General features: G+C 35.8%; 2 protein-coding genes across 4 annotated transcripts in view; one reads left to right on the plus strand and one right to left on the minus strand.

Moving 5' to 3' along the window:
* LOC143908376 (uncharacterized) overlaps nucleotides 1–14,144 on the minus strand; it is a 244,935-nt gene that overhangs the window by 229,055 nt on the left and 1,736 nt on the right. For both annotated transcript variants that reach the window (XM_077426027.1, XM_077426034.1), the window contains exon 2: nucleotides 14,040–14,086. The gene's annotated coding sequence lies outside the window, so the exon portion shown is untranslated. The remainder of the gene's footprint in view (nucleotides 1–14,039; nucleotides 14,087–14,144) is intronic.
* Nucleotides 1,213–13,424, plus strand: LOC143906902 (uncharacterized). 2 transcript variants are annotated; one of them, XM_077423270.1, is made up of 10 exons: nucleotides 1,213–1,867; nucleotides 6,885–7,015; nucleotides 7,248–7,599; nucleotides 7,973–8,171; nucleotides 8,496–8,533; nucleotides 8,624–8,818; nucleotides 9,018–9,318; nucleotides 9,705–10,246; nucleotides 10,368–10,992; nucleotides 11,979–13,424. In XM_077423270.1, exons 1-10 carry the CDS (start codon nucleotides 1,845–1,847, stop codon nucleotides 12,351–12,353), a joined length of 2,781 nt encoding a protein of 926 aa, XP_077279396.1. In that variant the 5' UTR covers nucleotides 1,213–1,844; the 3' UTR covers nucleotides 12,354–13,424. The 2 variants fall into 2 exon arrangements, with proteins under 2 accessions (XP_077279396.1, XP_077279387.1); XM_077423261.1 differs by having other exon boundaries at nucleotides 8,496–8,818.

Genomic DNA, 14,144 nt, shown 5'->3' on the forward strand with positions numbered 1-14,144 from the left:
GTAAAAATTATTCTAGATCGCAATACAATTCGACTGATACAATTCTAATTTTTCATATAAAATAATTACGAGATAAGAGAGATTATTAAGAAAATAGGAAAAAATATGTTCTTATGTTGATGGGAAAAAAATTAACACTCGACAGAAAAGTTTGTAACTTTCATAGACTGGCAATAAAAATTGAACGAGATGAAGATAGAACTCGAGAAGAGATATCTCTTTGTTGAGTGTAGGAGGAAGTGAAGATGCTGCAGCGACTTATGCAATGGCCCCAATAAAGATTATCGATCCTTTCAAGCACGTTTCGCTCTTAGTATCCGTGGCGGAATTGCGCTTCGCTGATTGTCGCTGCGAGGAAAAGACAAACTCGTTGAAGAGCGATTCTTACATTTCACGGTCTCGTGCTCCTTTTCTTATTTTGTCACCGTTCTGAAGGAGGATCTCTTTAACGCGATCAGCTCCGCATTTCTAATGCAAGAACCGCCTTTTCGATGTATTGTACTTGGAGTGATTCAGGCGAAATTGCATATTACGAAAGCATCCGTGCTAATCGAGACAATCCTCGAGGCTTCCTCGAAATCTTCGTGAGATTCCTCTCTGTGCAACTGAAGACTCCTTCACAAGAAGAGACTTAAAAAGAAAGGGGTCGAGAGAAGATATTTGTTCGGATGAGCAAAATTACATGTGTTAACTTTACACTGTAGTAAGGAGAAATTTTAAAATCATTTAATAGCAGCGGAAAGCAATCAACAGCATCGAAAGTCCCGCAAATATTGCGTCTGAGACTTGTTAATCACTTTCTCAACTAAGATATTATTTTCGTATACCTATATCTTTCGCTTTAAAACAGAATCTCAACTCGTCGAAATCGCACGTTGCTTTCAATTCCCGGCGCAAACATGAGACAATATATGCAAGACAAAGAGAGAATCGAGCCTCTCAATGCACTCAGGAGAAACAGTACTTCGCGAAGTCAGGTCAGACGTCGTGAGAAGTCAGGTGGTGGTTGGACTGAGATACATGCCGGCAGGCGAACGTGCAGCCAGCCAGCCAGGATCTCTCAGATCTCCGGTGACCCCCGGTGTGTAGATCGAGTGTATCAAGCCGAGTCGAGTCGAGTTCGACTACGTGGTGTCCACTTTTCATGGGCTGGTGGGGTGCACTCCGGGTGGCCGTGGTGGGTGGCGGTATAAGTAGAGGCCTGCATTCGCCACCGTTCTCATACCCTCACCACGTCCTTCGGCTACCTCTTACTTTTACTTAGTGCCCCTTTTTCCACTTTTTTATCTTTTCTTTTTCTCCCCCTCTCTCTTTCTCTCTTTCCCTCTCTCTCTCTCCCCTCTCTCTGTCTCTGTCTTATATACGCACACGTATGCACACTCTCGCTTGATCTTTCTTTTTCCCCGTCTATCGGCGCGCGTTCGCTTTTGCCATTCGTTCATTCGTTTCGCGCCTCGTCGGCGAAGTCGCGTCACGAAGCTGGACGGAGGTCACGTCGACCGAAACGCACGTACACGCTACATCCTGGAGAATCGGCTCATCCAGTGAACATATCAGCGAACTAGATCCCCGAGTGCCGGTCGCGATCGGTCGAGAAGAGGACAGAGATGATCGCGAGTGTCCGGTGACAATTCTTATACATATATACAGAACATCGTCAACATCGATAGTATTTGCAGAGAGAATATATTTTCGATATTCTTGAGAAAGTGCCGATATATGCCGGGTATATACTGATATTGAGAAGAGTTTCGTTAATCTGAAGCAGCTGTTCACGTACCACGATAGAAGTGAAACGAGAAAAGGCGAGCAGGACGAAAAAGAGAACTGTGTGCAGTGCAGACATGTGGCTAAGAAGCGTGCTCCTGTGAGTAGTCAAGAAATCAGTCACCAGTAGTCCTCCGTATCTCTCTTTTATCTGAGAGAGCAATCTCAGTAACGGGCGCGTGTGAGAATTAGATCTTTGTGAAATCAAATCTTACTTGTGAGAAAATTAAGCGTAATTGAGTTAGCTACTAATAAAAGAGACGGCAAAGCCTTATTTTCTAAGAGAGAAACGCGAAAAATAATTTGATAATATTAAAAACATTGCATGTATAATAAAGTTTTTTCTATACATGCAAATGTAAATCTGCGTAAAAAATAATAAAGTACAGAAAAATATATTTTCGATTTTTGAAATAAAAAGTGAGTAATTCAACTGACAATCCAAGAATTCATTGATTAAAATTTGGAGATTTTACTTGTCTTTGATAACGGATTAAATTATATTTAAAAATACAACAAAAGATACGTAAATGGAAGTTATATCAAACAGAGAGACACGTGATACTGTTTCTAATTTAAATATTACATTTAATTAATATTTAAATACTAAAAAAGATTCTAATATATATTAAGAATTCAGAAAGTTATAACTTAATTACCGAATACCGGTTATCCACGAATAATAATATAGATTCGACACAGTTTGTCTGTTTGAATCTTAATTTCTCTATCAAAATTCCTTTCCACATTCACTGAAAATGATAATTAAGTTTCAGTTAACGGTTCATGCGTATCTTTGATGTAACAACACGCTATGCACTGCTTTTCTAAATTAGTTCCTATTTACGTGTTATTTTTATATAAATACCATCGAATATTTCATATTTATTTTTTTATTCAATGTTCTTTCTTGGCACACTATAATTCTATTATAGCACTTTTGCGCATAATAAAAAAATATATGCAACTTTTGCTTTGGAAAACGAACAATAGAATAAAGTCAATTTAGCGTAAAATTTTAATTGCTATTTTATCCCAATTTTTTTACAATTAATGTTTTATAACCATTATTCAAAAACTCAGTAATTAGGATGTGCTAATGCATCAAGAAAATTATCCTAATATATATATATATATATATATATATATATGCAATATTTGCAAGACTTACATTAATTTACATCAGTTTTACCTTAGCTTACGGAAATAATGAAAAAAATTCTTGTTTAAGCGATTCATATAAAATCACGGTTAATGATATATATATATATATAGATGATTATCGATATGAAGGAAAGAGCGGTTTTTCATGGACAAGAGATATTACGCTTCTGTATTACGAGAATTATCGTAGCGAAAGGTGCGCGCAATCAACGATTCACTCTCTTAGATACGCCAATTACTTATAGTTTCATTCAAGCGAATGTGTATATAATTTATTTGGGAGAAACCTCTCGACGTGTCCTCAATTTCAAACTGTCGATCAAAGAAAGAAATTAGTCCAACTTGGATCATAACTTACAATGTTCAATTATGTATAAATTGTGAAATATGTAAAATAAGAACTAATTTAAAAAATATGTATATTAATATAAATAAGAAAAATATATATATGTATATATAAATTTATAATATATGTGTATAATATATAAAATATATATACTCGAGAGAGTAGAAGATAAATATTATAAATAAAAAAGAATAGCCAGGAATCTAGTTACTGACCAATTTCTGGCTATTTATTTTTTATTTGATTATGTATTTTATATTTTACAATTATTTATTTTAATACATTTCACAAAATATGCACTGAAGAGCAATTAAAATAAAATCAATTCCATATGCACTTAATTTACTGTTAGATTTTTAAGCGTTGTATTTATCTAATAAGAATTTTCTAAACGCGCGAGATTCATCGCGAAGTAAAACAAGTGAGTAATTGTCAGACGACGTGCATTTTGAAACCGCATTACTGTCATGTTTGGCGAGAGTATGGCAAATACAATATGAATTTACAACGCTTTACTGAAATACACGATTCGTATAGATGTAACTCCGATTTCATGGTGTAGTTAATGATAATGTTGCATTATTAAAAAAACTATTTTCCTATAAAATTATACTAATATATGAATCAAATATTTTTAATGTAATTTCTATATTTAATAATATATATTACTTTTTTTTTAGAAATAAAATTACGTAGAATTTTTAATGAAATTATTACTCTTTTATATAATAAATATGTATAATGTTAAACAAATTCAGATACAGGCTGCTGGTACGCAAAAGAAAGTTTACACTAGTAGATCACTGTATTTTTTAATGCCTCATTTATTCGCCTTTCAATTTTATGGTACTATCCGCAATAAATGGCAGCAAATATTCCAATATTGCCAAGAAAAATTTGACGCCAAATTTGTTGATAATTTTATGACATTAAAATATTAAATAAAGCTATCATATATATATTATTGATTTAAAATAACTAAATTAAATTACTAGAAGATTAGTAAGAATTAACTTCAATGTATTAAAAAAATTGTTTACTATATACTGGCTGGAAACTGTGCATTGCTATGTTAATGGATCTATAAATAATTAAATTGTTACATATATTTTTACATAATATACTATATATTTTATAATTAATGATATTAGATAAGAAAGAGCGAGAAGAGGAAATTGATAAAAATTCTAGGTAATCGAAATTTTGCATTTTTTTCCTATTAAAACTTTCAGCAAATTTATGCGTATAGAGAGCCACGTTTCGTAGGCGGTACGAAAAAAACATTTACGGGTCGGTAATAGGCTTTTGCCGTAATATTGTGACTTACGTAATGCCACTGTCTCGTGCCACTGGAGATACCTACGTACGCAGTATATTTATGCAGATACGCTTGTAAGCAAGACCGCTTTCTCCATACGGTTTCGCGATAAATTCTTGCATTAAGCATCCATTTTCGATCTAAGATTGAGTTGTGGGATGTGCCGTTATGATACCTTGATCTCTTAATTATCAAACTTAGAATTTCTTACTTACTTTTCTTACTTATATTATATTACGCAGAAATTTGATAAATTGAAAATTTTAAAAGATTTGAAATTTTGCACAAACATACAGAACAGTATAATCTTTAATTAATTTTGTTTGTGCTAAAAAAAGATAATTTTAAGAATTAAAACAGGCTTCTAAATATTTTCTTTGTTTATGTAAAAATTTAATTTTTTTTAAATCTGTAGATTGTCAAATTTTTTATCGGTCATGCAAAAACATAATATGTAAGCATGTAACAATTCAATTATTTCAAAATCTAAGTTTGTAGCACAGTGTCTAATGTCTAATGCATTGGCAAATTATAAATATCCAAAGTTAAAATTATTATAGATACCTCTATAATTCTACATCAATTTTAAACTATAATTTAAAAATTCTATATTATATCTTTATCCAATATAATGTTTCTTACACTATACGAAGCGGAGGAAACCTGAAACTCTGGATTGCTGCAGAGAAAAATTTTAAATCAGAGAAATTATTTTCCAAAAGAATGGAAAAAGCCATGACTTATAATTTGTTCTACTTTATTTGTGAATGTATTCCAGTTGTAAATTATTCTTGTACCGGAAGATCGCTCAAACGGAACGGTGCATATTCAAACAACAATTTCCTGTTGTAAATGTCGTAGGTTATTTCTCTTCCATAAGTATAGCATATTAATTACAAAATAGTGAATATACGATACGCTTATGTTGACGTGCAGATAAAAATAGATTATTTTCTTATATATATAAAAATTAATAATTATAATAGAAAGGAGAATAATTAGCAAAAACCGTGATATTAAGAAAATCATATATTAGAAAAATCAAGTTTTGCTTTTTGTAAACGTAAAAATAATATAGCGAAGCAAATTATAACTAATGATGCAAAACCGCTACGATATTAAAATGCATAAGTTACCCTAACACTTTGCTTTAAAAATAGAAAAATACACATATAGCATTGCATCGGAGAAATCACCTTTTAAAATGACAATTCCGTGACCACACAGTGCCCTTGCCGGCTACATTTTACCGAAGGAAAAAAGCTCTAGGTATTCGTGTTAATTTCAGAAGCGGCTCTCCTTCGTTCATGAATCGTCCTTGCAAATGCAACGCCATGAATTCAAGAAACTTATTATCTCACTACTCTTTGTTTGACCTCGTTCAAAACTTGTCTCTCTGCTTTTTTTAGAAAGATGTTTTCTACGAGAAATGTAGAAAATATTTTATAAATGTCAAGATTTTATTACTGTTACGTGATATAACAGAAACATCACGTGATATAACAGAAATATAGGCAAATGTTAATAGCGTTAAAAGTCAACAACTGTGGAAGCTATTATATGTCCCGTGGTCGCCAATTTCGGTAATCTTGGGAAAAAAAGAGGACGAGGTCGTATGCTGGTATCCGGAGGATCACCTTAATATTTAAAGATCTTATAACATTTGAAAAAACTAGTTCTTAATATATAAAAAAAAAGAAATTAGATTAATAATAAAATTATTCCAGATATTAAAATAATTCTATTCGCTTCTGCGAATTATCTCTCACTTCAGCAAAATAAAATTTTTTATAAAATAAAAGTAAGCTTATACTTTCTCCAGTTTAAATTACAAAATTCTTTAGATTGCTGAAATATTCTTGCGAACGACATTCGAGTTTTGCGTTATTGGTGAACTTTAATTTTTGCGCAACGGGTGTGAAGAAGAATCGAGAGAACCGGACGAGAGCGTCGAATGCAGCTTGCGATTCGACAACCAGATGTGAACTTTCACCACGAATCAAGTCTTGCATTAGCTATACACATATTCCGTCATCGTTTACACTTCGTCTCCTTGCATCTCACGCGCCTTATCACTTTCGCTGAAGATGTGTCATTAAACTATAAACTATATGATAATACGCGATAACTTTCTTTCATATTCTCTTTACATTAATCATACATTTGTATAACATAGATCTGTATCATAGAAATTAATAATTTCAAATGCTCGAACTTTCATTATACTTTACGACATCTAAAAGTAATCACATTAGATTTATTAATGCGTCTTTGTATTAAAATTTGCAGAATATGCGGCGTCATTGCGGGCACGCTAGCAGACAGTCCATCGGATGTCGTGCAGATATCCGGTGACAGTTTGACTCGAAAGAATGTCGCGGCAACGACATATCAGCCACCACGAGCCCTCGCAATTGAAGGTATATTGCACATTGATTTAAACGAAAATTAGAAACCGCGTATTAGCTCAATCAAAGTTCAATCAAATGCAAAATAAATTAATTTAACATTAAACAGATAAAACAAGAACAATGAGTTTTTGTTTTATTTTGTTTTATCGAGCGAGGATTATTGCATTCTACTAATTTTTTAGAATGTTTAAACAATTGCACGAAATCTAAAAAAATACTATAAATTTTAACGATTTTTCAGAGTTTGTGACATCCCATAAATTGCCAGAAAACGTAGCAAAACCATTAGACGACGATGACGAATACATTGACGAAAAGAAAATCGCGCTGAAAGACAATAAACAAACTAAGAAAGTCACTCAGAAATTCGAGAATAACGAGAAAAAAGTGGTTACCCTCGAGCCTGCCAGACGTTTGGATTTGACCCAGGAGGAGGATTTGGAAAGTCTCACCGCTAAAAGACAAGCACGAGTCGAGCTCGAAAATTTTAGCGACACTGGAAAGGTTCTGCAGGAAGGCAGAATAAAGAAAATTGATTCTAAAAGGCCGCGGCCGATCGAACAGGATGAGGTTATTCCGGGAGTCTACGTCAGGTAAAGCATTTTTGTGCAACTCGTTTGATCACGAATATCTCCATAAATAAAACGCGATGAAATAAATTTCTGACAATCCATAATAACCGATAAGTAATTAATTGAAACTAAATATTTTTACCTTCATTTTTACCGTTTCTTAATAATAATTTCTTTGAATTTTTATCGATATCTGAACCATAAAACATTCCAATTTATCTGCATTTGTTTAAATTTAAAAGAATAACGTGATTTTGTCTATTTTTCTATCAATTATATGTTTCTGTCTTTCTCTTTCTCTCTTTTTTTTTAGTATAACTATCTTCACATTTAATGCAAATATAAAAAATTACATTCTTTTTGTATTTCAACAATAACACGATATAATTTTTAGCGCGGAATATCCAACAACTATGCTGCCCATCTTAACAACTCCACGTGAAGCACGTAGCAAAGACAGCCTTTTTGATTTCGTTCCCGTAAACATTATTCGCGAGAATAGCAAAGATGGCTATGCGCGTTTTTCGGACGCGAATTTTGGAGACCTGGGTGACGTGAGTTTGGTACCGGCTGGTACGAATTCTCGTATTCAGGTACATTATACAATTAATGAACTATACATTCTCTTTACACTTATATTTGGTTTAATTGAATAAAATGTGCGCGACGAGAATTTTTTTCCTCAAAGAATATAAACAAGGGTGCGTTCGGAAACTTCACTCGAGTGCACACCAGCATCGTTCTATCTGTTACTTGTTAAAAATTAAACAAAGACAGAACGCGCGCGCGACGCTGGTGTGCACCCGAGTGAAGTTTCCGAACGCAGCCATATATGCAATTCTATTTTTATATTGTCTCTCAGAAATTATCAAATTTTTTCGATCAAATTGCAACTTAACTTCTTTTATATTTAACAGGTGAAGAAAGGACCGAACGGGAAGGATTACGAATACGAGTACGTGTATTATTACTACGACGAGGAGGATGAAAACAAAGCAGGTACGGCGGGTTCGGCTGTGACGAATTCTTACGACATTCCTTCCAGAACAACGTCGGCGCCCAGGAGAGCAAACACCCCCAATAACAGAAGCAAGTATAGTACCGTGGAGAGGTCGAGCACCGTGGAACCTAGCAATAACGAGGTTATACCAAATAGAAATGGAAATAGAGGCAGACAGCTGGTCGAAACTGAAGACATTTCCGAGGAAAGACTGCCCACGAACACTCGTTTCCCACCGAGGTATCTATTAATAATACAATGATAATCTTTTGTAAAAAATGCAATATTTCCTTTAAGTATAATACAATATCTTCGTGAAATATATTTACATTTTCTCTACTTATCTTCTTTCTCTGTTTAACATTTCTAACCTTTCTATCATCAAAAACTTTATATTTTAATGTAAAATACGATTAATTATACGATTGATTGTTAACAGATCACGATCAAATCACAACACAGGCACAACGGAACCTTCACGAGGTCGTAGTAATCGACCGCGACCGAATCTAGATCTGGTTGATTCCAGTAGCTTCCGAACTCATCAAGAAGGTCCCGAGTTTCCGCAAACCTTGCCGAAAGGACCTGTTAGATTCTTAGGTGTTACCCCTAATGAGGACAATGAACCTTTGTTCAGAAATCGCGCAAGACCACAGAGAGTTCAAGAACCAGCTCCTGTCGAAGAAATTGTTGATGATTCACCGACACCTAGAAGACGCCTGAGCACAGCATCGACTGAGGTAGTTATTCTAACTATATTAAAATAAATTGTTTTATTTGAAAAAAATATTTAAATGCAAAGTTGTATCCTAACCTTAAGAACAATCATTAATCAGATTCTAACGTAAGTACATCAAATTGATCACAAAAATGGAAAAATTAAAACATTAACATTAACATTAAATAATTAAAGTACAATACAATCTGCAAAAAACCAATTCAGAAATAAATATCAGATAGTACTTCGTGATCAAATGCATTTTTTTAAATGTCTAATTAGATTCGCAAATATTTCATTACAAGAGCTATAAGTTTGTTACAACTGAAACTACATTTTCATGTTACGGAGATATTCTGCAATACTAAAATAAGGAATTTTAAATTACACGGACAAATTAATTTTCAGACCGGAGTGGAACTGAGCAGAGGTCAACCGGTGCGTTCTAGCGAAGAGGACGATGAAGAGGAAGATGCCGCACCGGAAAGATCCGGCAACAAACGCGTATCGTTGGAGGACAGGGCGCAAGAGTCCAGTGAGACGGAAACCTCGCCGATCTATCCCAGCGTCAGCCCTGACCCCACGGATAACCCAACGACGGAATATCCGTCGGTCATGGACAAGGTTGCCCTGGACCTTTATGCCTTCCTGCAACAAGGACAAAGCAATCTGATAGACGCATCCAGCAGCGAAGCTGGTGAAACAGCTGGAGACAGCACGACTTTATCCGACGACGAGATTACGACCGACTTAACGACAACGGCGGAATTTGCGGATTCTACGATCGTTAATGAGTCCACTAGTACGACGACAACAACGACGACGACGACTGAACCGACGACCACAACGACAACGACCACAGAACCACCGACTACCACCACTCAAGCCCCCGCAGGAAGAGGGAAATTCCGACGACCTGGAATTGGCGGCCCAGCTGTCTCGAGAAATCGGTATATCTTTATCAGAATTAGTATTTTCTAATTTCTTTTTTTTTTTTTTACGTGTTGCTCTAAAAATTTTCTCTTACAAGTCTCTTAGTAATGAGAATTATATAATTTTGCCTTTCATCAGATTCAAGTCCAACAGCGGCACTAGCAGCACGACCGAAGCATCCGCAGAGCCGACTCAAAGAACTCGAGCGCGTTTCGGCAGTAACGGTTCGAACGGTGGATTCAAACGACCGCGACCGGGTGGTAACAAGCCGATCGAAGAGGACACTGTGCAAAAAGAGACCGTCGGCTCGGCGAACGCGGAAAAACCGCCAGCCGGTCGCGGCAGATTCCGCACACCTGCCGGCGGCAGAATCGCCGTTTCCACGACAACGTCGGCGCCGTCGAACGGCGCAACGTCGCCTGCAGCGGCACGGCCTACCTTCAACAAGGTAAACATCAACCGGAGACGGGGACGACCGACTACAGCCGCGCCGGGAAGCGAGGAACCTCAGGAAGGTGTAACGAATTCCGAAGCCGGCTCGACCGTCGCCCAGACCGCGCCGGACAGCGCAACCCCGAAGTCCGCCGTTCGCACGAGACCTCCTGGCGCGCCTGCAATCAGACCGGCCATAAGACCCGGTGGCAGAGTCAACCTGAGACAGAAACCAGGACAGACGACGACCACGACGACGCTCGCACCGGAAGTCCCTGAGGGATCCGTCGAGGAACCGGCCGGAGAAGGAACCGAGGAGGAGACTCATGAGGTTAATACTTAATTTTATGCTTTCGCATTTTTAATACTTTCTCTTTCTCTCTTTTTTTTCATATATAAAACTATATATCTCAATGTATTTCAAAATTCAAAGTTTCTATTGAATATTGAACTATTTGAAGAATACGACCATTAAGTGTTTCTCTCATAAAACATGATTTATAAATATAAGCTTCATGATTATGCAGATTTATTTTTAAATTTATAGACAGAACTACAGAAATTGTAAAAAAAATTTATTGTCTATAAAATAACTTATTTCTGGGCTAGGTAAATCGAATTATACGCACCGATACTTCAACAAATGTGTATCTATTACTGAACAAGTCGTATAATTATGCAGATATCTCTTTCTCTCGATCTAACAATTCCGCATGCCAAAGGTAAGGTCAACTCTGAAATTCTGCCTCAAATATGTACGTGTATTTGTATCGCGAGGTAACTGCATACTTTGCAAGATTAGTTACGAGGACAACGTGATGTCACTCGATAAAGTTCTCTCTTGAAAACTTTCACTGGATGGCCTTTCGAAATGTCATCGACGGCGAGAGACGGCTCGCGATCGCTTTTCACCTTTCGACTTTACAACTTCGCGGTCACGAATTACGAATACTTGACCATTGATAAGAATGAAAGATCGAAAGATGAAAACAGAAAAAAAGAGAGAGAAAGAAAAAAATAGCAAAGAATGAAGCTTCATTGTGATAAATAGACTAATTGAAAAAAAAAACACAGATCTTTTTTATATCTTTCATAATCTATTTTAAAAACTATCATTAATCTAAGAAATTTATTTACTTTTAAATATTATAGATTCTTTAATTGTAACGTATTCTCTTTCCAAAAATTCTAGTAATAACAAAATTCAGAAGTAACTTTCTCACGTTTCAGTCAAGTTTCGACAGAACGTCAAATTTCGAGAATCAGCAACTATTACTCGCCTAAATTATTCGACTAATCACCTTCTTCGTTCTTCAGGCGCCAGCAGAAACTAGCCCACCGACAAAAGCTACCACATCGAATCCTCTGAACAAATTGCGCAACCGTAATCGGCTGCAGGTGCAACCGAAGACCACGACAAAGTCACCATCAATATCGCCGGCGATCAGGAGATCGCCGCTGCTACCGCGACGCAAGGTAACCGAGACTCCAGCTGCCCAATCGAGCCAGGAGGAGACCGTTTCCGAAGAGGAAACCACCGCCGGCGAAACCGAGCCGACCGAGGCGGTCTTCGCCGAGACCAGCACGGCGGCCAGCACTAAGCACGAGGAGACGCGCGGTCTGAGCGGCCTCCTGGCACCCCGACGCAGGATACCGGCGCGACGTCCAGGTCAGATAGCCGCCCGCGAATAAAGGATGGCACCGACGTTCCGAACTCCGCGAACCAAGGATCCGAATGACGATTCCCGTGACTAATCGAGATACGAAGACGGAAGAGTATAAATTAGGCATCCCGTCGTTCGCTCAATTCACTAAACGATACACCGGATGCCAATTTCGAAGCAAGATCTTCCAATATTCCCTCTCTCGTAACGGGTTTTCCCCTCATATTTTTCTCCGATCGATAAAATGGCATCTCGCGTGTTACGACGAAAACGGCAGGTGTACATAGTGTCTTTTACGAGAACAGCTTCTCTTGAAAGATTAAGTTTGTAATACGGTCTTAATTGCCCCCTGAACGTGCGTCGAACGCAACGTTCGTCATACGACATAGTAAATATGTGAAACATCTGAATCAGTGCTTTCCAATCAACATTAAATGAGATAATACTACTTCATGAAATTAATTTGGTGTTTATGAACGTCCTGTCAATTTTGAACTACATTAAATTGTTTTATCAGCAGATTCATTGTTAGTAAAAATAAGAATGAAAAACATTACCATGAAATATAATTTTGTAAGATTGTGACGGTCATTCCTTTTTACTGTTTACCGGAATCACGTATAAAGTTTAGGTGAAGTAGACGATGAATTATGCGTAGATGTTCAACGACTATCTTAATAATATGATCAACGATCTTATCGTAAGCTATCGGTCGACGCATTTACTATGTTAAACCGATTTATAAACACGATATATATATCATCTTCGCGCGGATGACAATAATAATTATAACCCAACGCAATAACGAGATAAATAAGTATTTTCAAGTCTATGTATGCTGCGATAATTGTAACTATCGTATATTTAATTCGGTGAGTTTTATTTAATGATTAGCGCTTGCGAAGTTATCGAAGTACTATCTCTAACGTGATACATGCATAGATATACATATACATATGTAATAACATCCTCTCCCGAGGATGCATTTCTAGGATTATTACTGCGTGTGCAATGTGCAATGCGTAAGGGTACTTTTGTAATTACAATGTTCCAAGATACACTGTAAATATTGCAATTAAACATAAATTTAATTGTGTTACATTTTCTTTTAATTTTACCTCCTCCAAAAATGTAATGTTCGCAAAAGATTAATGTTTTCCAGCTATTGGGAGTCAACGGAATAAATAAAAATAAATTGAAAGTGGACAATGATAATAAATTGATTTTAACAAACGTATCGTTTTATGCTTCTTGTGAATTCTATCTTATGCACACGCGCAATAAATTGACGGATAAACATAAATATTGTAAAATTAAATAATGACATTTTAAACTATCCCAGCCCCAATTTATTTCAGGGCAATGTGTTTATAAAATGTTATACTTATTCAAAATATTCTTACACTTGTGTGTGTGTGTGTGTGATTTCGATTTCTAAATTTTTAAATATAAGAGATATGATAGGTATGATAAAGTAAATTATAATAAAATCTGAACAAATAGTATACTTGGAGATATCTCCCCATAATAATGCATTTAGACAGCAAGCAATTAAATAAAACTAATTCAAAATATTTTATTACTGAGTATATCGCAGCAAATTTAAATTTTTATATTTTATATTAAATTTATATTTTGCACACGCTTTAAATCGCAAAATTTTCACAAAAATTCATCGTATCAATATAAAGATAATAAATAATCAAATACTTACCGATACGATGCGCAGCAGCGGAGTTGCAGTACGAGTACGCATAACGTCTGTAAAACATAAATATAAATTCAAATTAAAATAGCGTCCAAAATAATTAATTTTTGA

Source organism: Temnothorax americanus, unplaced genomic scaffold, assembly GCF_048541705.1.
Source record: "Temnothorax americanus isolate GAGA-0224 unplaced genomic scaffold, ASM4854170v1 Scaffold11, whole genome shotgun sequence".
Taxonomy (NCBI): Eukaryota; Metazoa; Arthropoda; class Insecta; order Hymenoptera; family Formicidae; genus Temnothorax; species Temnothorax americanus.